Source organism: Vulpes lagopus, chromosome 12, assembly GCF_018345385.1.
Source record: "Vulpes lagopus strain Blue_001 chromosome 12, ASM1834538v1, whole genome shotgun sequence".
NCBI classification, from domain to species: Eukaryota; Metazoa; Chordata; class Mammalia; order Carnivora; family Canidae; genus Vulpes; species Vulpes lagopus.
The window spans coordinates 13655965-13669881 of NC_054835.1; the positions used below are offsets into that span (position 1 = coordinate 13655965).

The 13917-nt window shown below is 53.9% G+C and overlaps 1 protein-coding gene across 6 annotated transcripts in view; it reads left to right on the plus strand.

Annotated features, from left to right (window-relative positions):
- Positions 1-404: 404 nt before the first annotated feature.
- ATP2A3 (ATPase sarcoplasmic/endoplasmic reticulum Ca2+ transporting 3) overlaps positions 405-13917 on the plus strand; it is a 32552-nt gene continuing 19039 nt past the window's right edge. For 2 of the 6 annotated variants that reach the window (XM_041725995.1, XM_041725993.1), the window contains exons 1-7: positions 409-729; positions 10320-10337; positions 10610-10692; positions 12182-12286; positions 12475-12613; positions 12897-12977; positions 13073-13158. In XM_041725995.1, the coding sequence (XP_041581929.1) occupies positions 612-729; positions 10320-10337; positions 10610-10692; positions 12182-12286; positions 12475-12613; positions 12897-12977; positions 13073-13158 (630 nt within the window). In that variant the 5' untranslated portion in view covers positions 409-611. Of the gene's footprint in view, positions 730-7317; positions 7471-10319; positions 10338-10609; positions 10693-12181; positions 12287-12474; positions 12614-12896; positions 12978-13072; positions 13159-13917 lie in introns of all 6 variants that reach the window. The other 4 variants (XM_041725994.1, XM_041725996.1, XM_041725997.1 and 1 more) reach the window with 4 other exon arrangements.

Genomic DNA, 13917 nt, shown 5'->3' on the forward strand with positions numbered 1-13917 from the left:
ATTTGGAAGAGATAAAGCACAAACGTCAAAAGAAGTAAACATCACTGGCTCCTCCGTAATGGATGCGCTCATTCACAGGCTTTTGGGTTCTCTCTAGACCCAGGGTGACCCTTTGCATAACTCAAATTCGGGGGTTGGAAACCCTTCTACCGACACCTCCCTTTTGCCACACCTTCCCCCACCCCGCCCCCCGGACCCAGGAAGGCTCTAAAGAAGGCGGCCCGCCTCAGCTCTCCGTCCCGGGGGCGCCCGAAGCCCGGCGCGCAGGCCACGCTCGGCGCGGCCTCAGTTCCCCCTTCCGCACAATGGGCGGGCGGCCGGGCTCGCGGGCCCGGGGCGCTGCGGGGGCGGGGCGGCGGCGGCTCCCGGGGCTGCCGGAAGGGGTGTGAGTGCGGGGGCGGGCTCCGCCCCGCCCGGGGGAGGGAGCCTGGGGCGCCGCATCCTGGCGCTTGCCTTCGCCGCGCTGCCGCCACTGCCGTCGGGGAAGGTCCCCGAGCGGACATGACCTCGCGCGGCGCTCGCCCGGGCTCGAGCTCCCGGCGCCCCGCGCAGTAGCCCCGCGAAGAGGCGGACTCGACGGTGCCGACCGCGCAGAAAGGCGGGCGGGCGGCATGGAGGCGGCGCACCTGCTCTCGGCAGCCGAAGTGCTGCGCGGCTTCTCGGTGACGGTCGAGGGCGGCCTGAGGCCGGAGCAGGTGTCTGCCGCGCGGGAGCGCTACGGCCCCAACGGTGAGAGCGCGGGCCTGGCCGGGGCGGCTGGGGGCCGCGCGCCGCAGCCTCGTCTACTCCCCTACGCCGCAGCCGGGGAGCAGGCCCCCCCTTCCAGCCTTCGGTCCCCGCGGGCGGGCAGGAAGCGAGAGCTCCGGAAACGTCTGCAGATGCTCTCGGGGCTCTCGGACGGGCTGCGCGGCCACCTCCAGCGGGGTAGGGTGGGTTCCGGGTTTAGAGACCTGGCGCCGGGCTCCCCTTCCCAGCTCCCAGGGACCTGTGCGGTCTCGCAGGGCTTCCCACGGCCACCCCCCGACCCTATCCACTCCCGCGAGTTTGAATCCTCCGCCCTCCGCCCTCGTTCTGACCCCGCACTGCAATCGGCCCCCATCATACAAATGCATATGCCAAGGCAATGTGGCTAGGGACCAGCCAGGGACTCAGACCCAGCCTCCCAGCTGGCCCTGAGGGTCTCCCGGGTAGGCTCAGTGAAACACCCAGAAGGTGCAGCTCGTCAGCTGGCAGCCTTGGTGCCCCCACCCCCACCCCAGGTCTTCCTCTTTCTGCAACCCAAGGCGGATGTGGCTGGCGGGAGTCGGTGGGGCTTTGAACCGCTGAGGCAGGAGACCCACCTCGAGGCGGGGCGGGGGCTGACTCAAGGCCTCACCCAGGGAGTTGCCAGGGAAGGCCTTTCCCCCTTGCATGACCTGGAGCGGCACCTGACCGTCCCTGGGCAGCGAGGGAGCCTTCCTGCTGTTGCTGTCTGGGTGGAGGTGGTATCATTTCTTCCTCATCTCCAAAGGAGTTTGGGATTCTCTGTCTGCCAAAAGGCACAAGTACCAGGTACTCTCCAGATGTGACCACAGGCACATTCGGAGGCCTTGTGAAGGTGGAAGATGTTGGGGGGCCCTCTTCAAGTCACTTCCAGGCAGGACTTGCCACCCTTTTTGTCACTGCCCCACCCCCTGCATTGGGCACAATGTTAGGGATTTAGATGGAAATGTCCCTTCCATCCCCAAAGCAGAGTCTGGACCCACTTTGTTTTAGGACTTGGGTCCTCACCCTTTCAGGGATCCCAGCCAGCCAGAGGGGAAAGTGCTCTGGCCTGAGTGTCTCACTGCTAGGGGATGACTTGAAAATTACCAAGAGCTGTCAGAAAGGGAGCTTTGGGTTTTGTATTGGCTTATGAAAACCACCTCTTATATAAATATTATCTTTCTGGAGCAGAAATCCTTTTCCAAAAAAATTAGTTGCTATATTTAGTTGAGCTGTGGGAGGAACTAGGGAGATAAATATTATTTAATATCCTCCATTAGTGACTTGGCAGGGAGGGTGTCATTGCTGCAAGAGGGCAAGGCAGCAGGACCTGTCCCCCAAACCCGGGGTGGGGATGGAGGTCAGGGCAACAGGTCTGGGGTTCTACAGACTCTTCTGTGCTGCTGTACAGAAAAGCTGCTCCTCCAGCTTAGGAGTCCTGATTCCCAAGGAAAACTAGAGACCCAGACCTTGGTTCTACCCCCAGAGGCTCTGTGTGACCCTGAACAACATCCCTCTAGTTTCTGGTTCCCATGTGTTCGTTGATCCAGCAGAGACTCTGCCTGAGGAGGGAGCCTCTAGGTCTCTCCCATGTTGTTTTGTGTAGGTAAGGTGATTTGGGGGTGAGCTGGCCACTGAGCATCTGTGTGAGGTGATGCATAAGGATGTTGGTGTGGTATATAGGTCCCTAAAAGGGGTGGATGTGCATTCGGGGGGTGGTAGGTAGGAAGAGCTGGGGGGGCCATTGATGGACTCCCCTGGTTCCCTTGAACTTTGTAGTAAATGATAAAAGCTAATGCTCACTGAGCACTTACTATGTGCCAGGCACTGTTCTTAACACTTTTCATCTCTTCTTTAATTCCCCAAAACAACTCAATGAAAATAACTATCGTCATTCTCATTATACTGAGTCATCAGGATGTTAGATAGCTTGCCCAAGGTCACACAATACTTGATAGAGCTGATACTAGGTACCTATCCCTCTGTTGCCTCATTTTTCCTGTCTGTACAAGGGGTCACTGGTCCCACAGGCCCTAGGCCCATGGTACTGGTGGCTGTACTAGAAGGTGGGTCAGCTAGGCAGTAGCTATCCCAGCCCCCCAGCCCTCCCAGCACCCCAGAGATCCTTCAGATCACTGATTGGCTTCCTCCTCAGGAAGCATTCCAGGGCTCTGGAAGTCCTCAGGTGAGGAGAGTGGAGCCAGCTGCCCCTTCCTGCATCATGCTCTCACTCTGACCAGCAACAGCTAAGGAGGAGGCATGGGTGTCCTGCAGTTTCTACAGGCACTGGGGAGGGCTTTTCCTCTTGGGTGACCAGGCGTAGTATACCCATCTCTGGGGTAGGGCTGACAGTTTTGAACCTTAGCTCTGCCCCTTCATAGTGGTGTATCATGTGTAAGTGACCTCTCTCTGTGCCTTAATTTTTTCATCATAGGTGAGTCTACAATAGGACCCGTGCCATATGGCTGCTTGCAAGTGTTTATGCACACCAAGCCATCCTTCCTTATAGCAGAAGAGTCTAGGCCAGGCTCCAGGCCAGCTGGGTGGTGGGATGGGCCAAACCTACAGGTGGAGGGAAACACCCCAGGGACTAGTGTCCCCTCCCACCCCACCCAGGAGTCTCTGCACCTGCAAGGTCGTTAGTGCTGGAAACCACAAGGAAGTCATTTGCTTAAGTCCCGAAGTTTGCAAATTCTGCTGGTGGATGGAGGAAGGGAGGCTGTGAAGCAGAGGCTGGGGATCCCGTGCTCCCACCTTCTCTTCCTCCTCCCTCCCCAGAGCTGGGGATGGGGCCTCAGTAGTGCTGTCAGGGCATATGCCAGCTGGGAGTCCCCCATACACACAGAACACAGCTTTCTTAACCCCACTGAATAGATGTGTCCTCTGAAACCCCAACAGGGCAGGGAGCGGGAGGCTCCTGGCCCAGCACCTCTTGTAAGAGTACCCTTCCCCGCAGGTCCCCAAGTGCCCAGGACTCTGCTTCCTCCGGAGGCTTTCTACATCCTTTCAGTTTGTTTGTTTGTTTGTTTGTTTTTTTAAGTAAAACTGTGCACACAATGCAACATTCAGAGGGTACAAAGGATACAGTAAAGTCTCCTCAGACCTGTTCCCAACCACCCAGTGTTCCCAGTGTCCTGTGTCTCCTTCGCAACATATTCTGTACGTACACACTAGGTCTGTGATCTATGATCTTTTTCACATGAAAGGGAAGGATTGTGAGTGCTGTTTTGCCCCTGTTTTCCGTGATAATCATTTTTGGAGATTATGCCACATGGAGCATCCTCAGGCTTCCTAGTGGCTTCTGTAGAGTTTCATGAGGCTCTTCTAGTATTTCTTTGCCTGTCTTTTGATGGGCACTTGGATTGTTCATAGCCTCTCCTATCACACATTACAAGCATATTCTTGTCCCCACATCACTTCACATACTTGTCAATATTGCCAGAGGATAAATTCCTAGAAGTGGAATTGCTGGGTCGAATGCCATGTATATTTTAAATTTTCACGGCTGTTGCTAAGTTATTCTCCATAAAGTTGCAGCAGTTGATGTGCCTGCTTCCTTATCCTCCCACAGGACATTTTGATCTGTGCCAGTCTGATGGAAAGAGTCCTCTTATAGTTTTTCTTTGCATTTCATCATTTACAAGTCAGGTTGGGCATTTTTCCTTGTATTTCGGAACCATTTGATTTCCTTGTGTCCTTGAGTGGGCTGCCCATCACCTTTGCTGGACATGAGCCAAGGTAAGAGGCAGGCCTGTGCTGGGCGTGTCCTACCAAGTGGGCCAACACCTAATGGCCCTGGAGAGCCCAGTGATGTGAGAGTCAGGCAAAATCCCAAAAGGTCTGAGGTGGTTCCTGTTCAGGGGAGCTGGGGGAGGGGGCTCCTAAAGAAACTGGAGCCTGCCTTCCTGGGCCTCCTGCTGCCCCTCCGTGTAGTGGATACAATGACCCCAGAGCTGCAGGTGGGAAGGATGGCCAGATTTAGATTACTGCCAGTGTTGTCTGGGCTGTGACCTTATCTCCCGCCCTCAACCCAGGCCCCAGTGGGCTGCTGGGATGCAGGAAACACATATATGTGGCCCTTAGAAACTTGGCCAAGGGGAGTGGGACCGGGCAGGAGGAGGGGGTGAGGTCAGAGTGGTCCAACTTGCTGGAGGCCTCAGGAAGACTTGTCCCTCTTTGGCCTGTGTCCTCCTCAGTGCAGATGTGGAACTCTGAGATCCCCTAAAGGCCTTTCAGGATGTGAAGTGACTCTTGGATCTGGGGGAGGTGTGGTTTGCCTGCAGGCATTGGAAAGCTACAGGTTTTTCAGGTTTCACCCTAGATTTCATGCCCACTGGCCCTTAAGGGGGCAGCCTTAAGCCTCCTCCTGGGAGCAGCATCCCTTTGCTCGAGGAGCCCCCTGAGGCAGGGCTGAGTTTGTTCACAGCACAGCAGGCCACAGATGCTAAGCAAACCCTTTGCCAGTGTCTTCTAGCGGCAGATCAGCCAGGTAGGCTGTAGGCCCCTGCATTGGGAGATCTGCATCCCAAGGCTCCTGTGAGAGCAGGGCCATGTTGTCCACTCTGGGCGGGTCCTAGAGAGCCACACAGGGCCAGGTAGTGAAGGCCCCTCCCTGACTCTGCAAGACGTGATTTAATTGCTCTGTAAACTTACCTTTGAGGAAGACCTTGGGAGCTCTTGCCTCTCCAGGCTGGAAACAACATTTAAAAGTTGAAATACCAGTTTCCAGTGTTTTGAGATGAGAAGAAAGGAGTCAAGAGGGAAGATTAGGGGAGCAGGTGGTGCATGGAGCCTGGGGCAGCCTTGGCTGCTCAGGGCCTGTACCTGAACCGTGGGGCAACTGAGTAAACAACTCTGTGAGGCTCTTTGTGGACCCAGAGATGACTCAGCCCCTCTCCACCCTGGAAGTGCTCCAGTCAGGTGGGGGTGGCCCCAGTACTGATGACTGGTAAGAGAAGGGAAGGTAGGGGGATGGGCTTTTCCAGGAAGGCTTCCTGAAAGGCTGGGGTTTAGATGAGGAGTTAGGGAAGGGCACTCTGCACAGAAGAAATGGCCCAAGCACAGTCTTGGAGGAGAAAAAGCTCTAGCAAAACCAGGGAAGGTGATGGCAGTTCTGAGGCATCTCACTTGACTGGCAGATGGGAATATGCCTAAGATATAGGAGGATTCTGAAGGGCCAGGTCGGGGTAGTTCTAGGAAGGCCCTGAAGGCCATGCTAAGATTGATCTTTATGCTGCAGGCCAAGAAGAACCCTAATGGTCTATGAGTAGGGCAAAGGCAGAGTCAGTCACTCGTTCACAAATCTTTATTGAGTACCTGCCATGTTCTAGGCACTGCTCTAGGTGCTGAAGATACTGCTCTTGATGAAGTACTACTGGCATGGAGCTTACATTTTAATGACCATGTGCTTGTGCTTTAATAACGATGTGCTGTGCATATTCTAAACATTTCTGAATAGCATACCATTTAATCTTCACAGCAACTTACTATTATTATCCTTATTTTGCAGATAGGGAAACTGAGGCACAGAAGAAGTTAAGTGACTTGTCCATAGCCAGAGAACTACCAAGAGATAGAGCAAGACTTGAACTTAGCTCCCTGGCCAGACCCCTTGCTCTACACCGTGAGGCTTCTCTGATCATATACTCCTTTTTGCCCCCAGAACCCACAGGCTAACTCCAGATCCCTCTAGGCCAGCCCCACCTTGGGCATCTGGGGGTGTGGGCCAGCTCAGTCTGGCCCCAGTGGCCCCAGAGCAGGAGTTGTCTGGGAGAGTCCAGTATGTGAGAGGTGCAGAGGGATGCTATTTCAGAAGAACAGTGGGGGGCTGCAGCCAGTGGGCTCAAGCAGCTGGGATGTGAGAGGGAGGAGCGCTTTCTACTACTGTCTTTGCCTGCATGACCTAGTGAATGGCACCAAGAGGTGGGCAGGACCAGGGCATTCTCCCCATTTAACAAATGGCGCATCTGGCCCTGCTAAGGGCTCAACCTCTCCATACACAGCCTGAGGATAGCAAAGGGAAAACAGCATCCAACAGAGATGCCTGGAGAGAGGCTGGGAGGGTGCTCTCCTAGCCCCTACTAGTCTCCAGTCCCCTTCCAGTTCCTCCATGGCCCCAGAAGTCAGTCACATGAAGGGAAAAATGGGTGGTCTAGGGTCTTGGCAGGACTGGAGTTTGAAGAAGACTAGGCCTGAACAGACAGTAACCCCCCAAAATGCCACCTGTGAGGAGAGCAGAGCCTTTTTGGGCAGGAATAATTTTGGCTAGTGGCTCTGGGGTCACAGTGGAGGGGTGAGCTAGTTGGTGGGATAAGGGCATCCAGCCTAACAATCAGGATATAGGATGCCAAGTTTTCTCAGTGACTTTGGCTGGGGAAGATAGTGGATGGGGTGGAAAAGCAGAGCAGCTCAGGAATTAGTGTAGGAGGTGCTGAGCGAGGGGCCAAAGACCAGACCACCTGAGTTCAAAGCGGCCACTTCCCAGCTGTAGGACCGTAACCAGTCACTCAACCTCCCTCCGCTTCAGTTGTCTCCTCTGTAAAATGGGAATAATAATTGTATCTTCCTTCTCAGGTTGTTTGAGAATCTCAAGAGAGTTAATGCCCTAGAGGATGCGTGCTATCTGGCACACTCAACACTAATAATTCCACTATAGCTATTCCATCTGTGGAGGATCGTCTTATATGCTCAGCATACAGTACCTCTCCATTCACCTCTGAAGATAATGTAGGTATAGCACTTGGCACACTGCTTGGTACATAGTAGGTGCTTAGTAAATGTGGTTCTTATTAATGATGATGCTAGTCCTCCAGCAGCCCTTCAGAGTGAGGGTGGGGACCACATCTTCCAAATGAAGCTCAGAACCCCACAGGGAGCCAGCTGATCGGGCGAGACTAAAAGCACATGCAAGGGTAGGCAGGGCATATTCTGGGACCTCATGGCTGGCTGAGCCTTCCCGACAGGGAGTGAGTAAGGGTAGAAGGGGAACCTTGTAGTCGATGCTAGGTCTGGGGAGAAGGAGGTACCTACCAGTCAGGGTCGGCTCGGTCATGGTGCAGGAGCAAACCTCATGCCTCAATGGCTTAATACAGGTCATTTCTTGCTCACATTGTAGATACGTACGTCAATGGCAGGTCATGTGGGGGCTTTGTGTCTCCTGTACTCTGTGATTCTGGTTCACAGCACAGACACCATGTCACAGTTGCCAGTTGCTATTGCAGAGGGACCAAGAGCACTAGGTCTGCGCTGTCTGGTACACAGACACTAGCCTTGTGTGGCTATTTAGATTTAAATGAGTGAAAATTAAGTACTCATTAAGTATTGAGCACAATAGCTATGCTCAGTGCTCAATAGCTATGTGCAGTTAGTAGCTACCATGTGGGACGGTGCAGCTGTAGGGCATTTCCATCATCACAGAAAATTCTACTGGACGGCACCCTTCTAAACAGAGTGTCTTGCCACCCGTTGGGCACCCCTGCCCAGAACTGACATGCACCCTTCTTTTTTGTAACTTGCATAAGGGCCAGGAAGTGCAGTCCTACTATGTGCCCACAAGGTGGGAAGAATCAGAAGCATTTAGAGAATGAATGACCACCAAAGATTGGATCCTGAGTCAGATTTTGGGTCAGAGCAGAAGGGGAGAACTTGAGAGACCACTGAGGCAGGCAGAGGGCAGTTGAGGGGGAACTCGAGCTGGTACGTGTGTCCTGTAACCTGTTTCCCAACCCCAGGCCTTGACCCCGCCCAGAAAAATGCCCTAATACAGTGGCCTAGAGGCTACATGCCTGACAGAAGGAGGGGTTAGGGAGATAGTAGGAGGGATTCAGCTGAGAATTATGGAAAAACTCTTCCTTTAGTCAGAAACCCTGAAGACATGCACAGAGATGAGGGATTTAGAAGGCTCTCCTGAGTAGAGCATGGCAGGTGGAGGCCGACGTGGGCCATGAGGTTGGAACTGTTCTGTGCCAAGGCTGGTGCATGACAGAGATGATCTCTAAGGACCCTGCTCCAATGGAGAATTGGCCCAGAAACCAGGCCTGGCCCTCCCCCTGCCTTTCCTGTTCTCTTCAGCTAAATAGATCAGAAGGAAAAAGTCTGTTTGATTTTAATCTCAATGCAGGACACTGAAGATTACATTTTCCACGGAAAATGTCAGCTGTTGCCTAAAATAGGACTAGGGAGAAAATGCTAGAAGGTGTATTTTTAGGTTATATGTTTTCCTCCTGAATTCCTGCAGTCCAGTGGGCTGCTTGATACTCTCCATGGTTCAGCTGCCAGGTGCCCTAGATCTTCCAAACAGGTGGTCTGGGGAGAGGGCTCCCACAGGAAAAATGTGTGTGGGTACTCAAGCTAAAAACAGGTGGACAGATAAAAGGACTTGTGTCAAGAAGGCGGAAGAGAGAGAGAGCCAGCCTGGGGTACAGGCTCAGAATCTGCATTGCTGACATGCTTCCTGGTGATGCCAATGATGCTGGTCTAGAGACTATACTGTGAGGAGCAGGGCTCAGGTGGGCTCAGTCTGAGAGGAGCCTCAGACAGGCCTCTGCAGGGCCTGAGCTCAGCCTGTGGAGGGATCCACAGGATCCCTATGGAATCCACCCCTTGAGGTCCAGGTCCTGCCCCTTCCCGTAGACCTGCCTACTTGCTGTGTGACTTTGTTCAAGTCATTTTCCACTCTGGATCTCCGTTCTTGCACGTGTGAAACAGGGTGAGTGTTCCTACCCTGTTGCCCCTTTGTGACACCCCTTTGTGCGTTGGGAAGATTCAAAGACTTCAGATACCATGGCAGCCAGCTCTACCTGGAATGAAAGGTGGCTTCACGAAATGTAGGAGATAAAAATAGAGCTTGTAAAGTGACAGCAGGTCCTGGTGGTGTATGGGAACATCACTGGTCTCAGACTGGGTATGTGGGATGGGCCTTGCCCAGAGTGGAGGAGGGTCTGGGAGGGAACAGTTGAGACTCAACCTCTAGGAACTGAACCATGCTTCCGCATTGCCTGGGATGCTGACTGCTGAGGTTGTGTCCAAGGGATCCCCCTGGTAGGGGGGGTTCAGCGGGCTGGCCGTGCTGCAGACTTTATCTCAGTTCTCCCAGAGGGGCAGGTATGTCAGAGGTAGCCTGAGCCCATGTTCTCAATTTGAGGGAGGGGCTCCCTTGCCATGGCCATGAGGGACATTGAATAGGGTCATGCAGCCATCTGACAAAGAGTGCAGGGGAACTAATAACTCAGTGGTGACCTCTGAGGTCCCTTCTCTTTTCTAGTTTGCTCTGTTTCTCCTCTGTGCATGGGAGAGGGTCTAGAAGGACCCTCCTGGCTCTGATCTTGTCCCCAGGTGAGCTAGGCCATCCAGATCTTCCTTAACCAGAGTGGAGTGAAGTGAGTGGAGGAATGGAAGCCTCTGGACTCAGATCATCCATTCTGTGACCTCAGAGAGCTGTGAGGACCTGTCTAGACCCTCATATTGGCCTGGGTAGGCACAGTGGGAGGGACTGCTGAGATTCCTCCTTGGTCCCACTGCATAACTCAATTATCTCTTGTCTCCTCATGGCTCCTGTGACTGCCTGGATCCCGCAGAGCTCCCAACTGAGGAAGGTGAGGCTTGGGCCAGGGTGGGCTGCAAGGCTACCAGGAAGCAGCATCCTTGGGCCATTCACTTTCAGGTTATATCCTTCTCTCTCCTCAGCAGAGTGAGGCTTTGCTGAGCCCCCCAGTATCACCCACCTGTGCCTCTACTGCCTCAGACTCTTGCTCTTTGGATGGGAGGGAGGGAGTGGGCCAGGTGGTCTCGGAGGTGATCCCAGCCCCAAATGGGGGCAGGCCAGTTGGTAAAGGACCCAGGCTTCACATGGTGCTCTGGTTCTCAGGGAAGTCCCTGTGGGAGCTGGTGCTGGAACAGTTTGAGGACCTCCTGGTGCGCATCCTGCTGTTGGCTGCTCTGGTCTCCTTTGTAAGTAAGGCCCCTATCCCACAGCATCAGGCAGCCGGGAAGGGAGAGCCAGGTTAGGGCAGTGCTCAGAGGTCCAGGCTCTGAACCACAGGTCTATCCTCTCAGCCAGGGACATCCCTGGGCCCCTACCCACCCCCTGCCTTGCTCAGACTTCAGCTTCCCTTGCCCGAACCCCCAAGGCCCGCCCTCTACATGCTGGACTCCCTGCTCCCATCTGCCCCCTCTACTCTGGCTATCAGGGTGAGCTTCCAGAAACACAGGTCTGACCCCACCCCTCCCTGTCTTAGGACAAGGTTTCTCAGCCACAGGACTATTGACATTTTGGACCAGATAATTCTTGGAATGGAGGCTGTCCTATACTAGAGAATATTTAACAGCCTCCCTGACTTCTACCCACCAATGCCAGGGGTACTCCCCCGCGGTTGTGGCAATAAAAGTCTCCAGATGTTGCCAAATTGTCCCTCATGGAGGGACAAGTTCCTTCCATGTCTCCTAGTGCCCCACAGAATAATTTGGACTTTATCCTCTTACAGATTGTCTGTGGCTGCTCTCCTTTTGCTCTCTCCCCATTCTTACTGCCTGAAGCCCCCCTAGACCTGCAGGGCCATGGTGGAGCCACGGGAGGGGGGATGATAGTTGTCACTGGTCGCTGAGCAGCAGAAATCCAAGGGCAATGCAGGGAAATGTCCATCCTGAGGGTAGACACAGCTCCCTCTCTTGGCCCTGTGCCCAGCAACTCCTCCTGGGGAGGAGGCCTCATGTGGGTGACATGGAGTACAGGGCAGCAGGAGTCCCAGCCAGCTATGTCTGGCCCTCCTGGCCACTGTTCTTATGGGAACTGTGGACTCTCATGGAGAAAAAAAGCCTATCAGTGCAGGCACCTTACAACGGCTGAGCCAAAATGATGCTGGTTCCCCTCAACAATTCAGATGGACACACTGAGACCTGTGGAGGGGAGTGACAAATACCCACTTGGGCCAAGAGGTGGGAACACCTGGCTTTAACCAGGTGTTCTGTCTCAGGCCTGGGCTCTGGCTGTAATTATGCTGCTGTGGTCAGTGGACTTCCAGCACAAGCCTGTAACAAGATCGCCCGGGTTTGTTACCACATAGACTCCGGGCCTCAGCCCAGAGTTTCTGACTCAGGAAGGACTGGGGTGGACCCTGAGAATCACAGTTCTGACAAAGCTCCCGGGTGATCCTCCTGTTGCCAGTCTGGCATCCCCTTGGAAAACCACAGCTAGGCAGATAGTGAGACGTCTAGCCGGCAGCTGTCCGACTGCCCCACATCCTGAGAGTTGGCTGGGTGGGACGTGGGCTGTGGCAGACACTACCTGCAGATAAGCCAAGGCCTCTAACAGCCTTCTCCAAACCCCGGGCTCCCCAGGGGTATCTCTCCCAAAGCAGGAGACAGCAGACCTAGGGTATGAAGGAAATGGTGAGCAGATCCTGGCCCACAGCCTAGCCTCAACTCAGCTCTGACTCCATAGGTCCTGGCCTGGTTTGAGGAGGGCGAAGAGACCACAACAGCCTTCGTGGAGCCCCTGGTCATCATGCTGATCCTCGTGGCCAATGCCATCGTGGGCGTATGGCAGGTGGGAAGCATGGAAGTGGGCCTGGGCCCTTGGGTCTCCCAGCTGCTACTTGTTACTGCCACTTGGTGGTAGAGTCCTACAGGTCCTTCTGTGTCTAGCTCCATCCCAGGCCCCAGGGATGTCATTACAAGGGGTCAGCCTGCCAGGGCCAGTGGGGCCAGACCACCTCCCTACCTCATGTCCTGCAGGAGCGCAATGCTGAGAGTGCCATCGAGGCCTTGAAGGAGTATGAGCCTGAGATGGGCAAGGTGATCCGCTCAGACCGCAAAGGTGTGCAGAGGATCCGTGCCCGGGACATCGTCCCTGGAGACATCGTGGAGGTGGCAGGTATACTGGGGGCCTCTTTTCATTATGTGATGCTGGTGAGCCCATCCCTGTCTGTGCCCCCGTCTTTCTGGCTGTGTGCACAGAGCAGGTGGCTATCATATTCTTCCAAATCTCTTCAGCCAAAACCTTGTTGGACAGCTAAGGAGACTGGGCCAGGGAGCAGCATCTCTCTCAGGGATCACAGCTCACCTGCCTCTCAGCCCTACCCCTGGTTCCTGGCAGCCCTTCTGGCTTTGCCAGGGGCTGGTACCCAAAGCCACATTCAGCCACTCTCTCTCCACAGTGGGAGACAAAGTACCGGCTGACCTCCGCCTCATCGAGATCAAGTCTACCACACTGAGAGTGGACCAGTCCATCCTGACAGGTGAGGCCCAGAGGCTATGGCTGAGCAGGGCTTACTTAAGTCCAGGGAGAGGAGTGTCTTCATGTGGGGCTTCTCATTTCTGATTCCATGACCAGGTGAATCCGTGTCTGTGACCAAGCATACAGATGCCATCCTAGATCCCAGAGCTGTGAACCAGGACAAAAAGAATATGCTCTTCTCTGTAAGTTCCTGGGATGGCTGGACCCTTTGTCTGGACACTGATAATAAAAACTTTAGTATTTAATCAGTCAAAGCCCTACAAGAAAGAACCTCATCAATTATTGACAATAGGTACAAATTTATAGTACTGGTAATAGCTTATGTTTGCTGAAGGCTGTGTGTATTTAATCCTCACAGTGCTTTTGAAGTAAGTACTCTTGTTAGTTGCATTTTCCAGCAAGGGAACAGACACAGAGAGGTTAAATAAACTGCCCAAGGTCACACAGCCAGCAAATGGTTGAGCTGGGATGTGAACTCAGACATTCTGACTACAGAGCTGTTCCTCTTATCCAGCTTTAATCTGAAGAGGGACAAAGCTAGCCTGTAATCACTCAGTGGAGAATTATCTAGAGATAAGAGTGTTGCTAAAGTGGTGGAGGATGGCAGAAATAGTCCATTTCTCAGATGGGAAAACTAACCCCTCAGTCAAGGTGTCAGGGCCCAATGGCTCTTTTCAGAACGAGTGGTGGACTCAGCCCTGGTGGGAATGATAGTCCCCTGTGGCCTCAGAGGGACTTGACCATCGATGCTTATAGGCTGCTCAGAAATAGCCTGAAGCTGAACACAGAAGCCACCAGGATGGGTCAGGCCATATGGCCATGGCCCAGGACACCAAGTTATAAGCCTAAAAAATCTGCCCAGAAGTGAACAGAAACAGAGAATGCAATATTCACCCAGAGCTCTTAAGGAGAGCACCCTGCCTGGATGCCTGGAAGCCTTG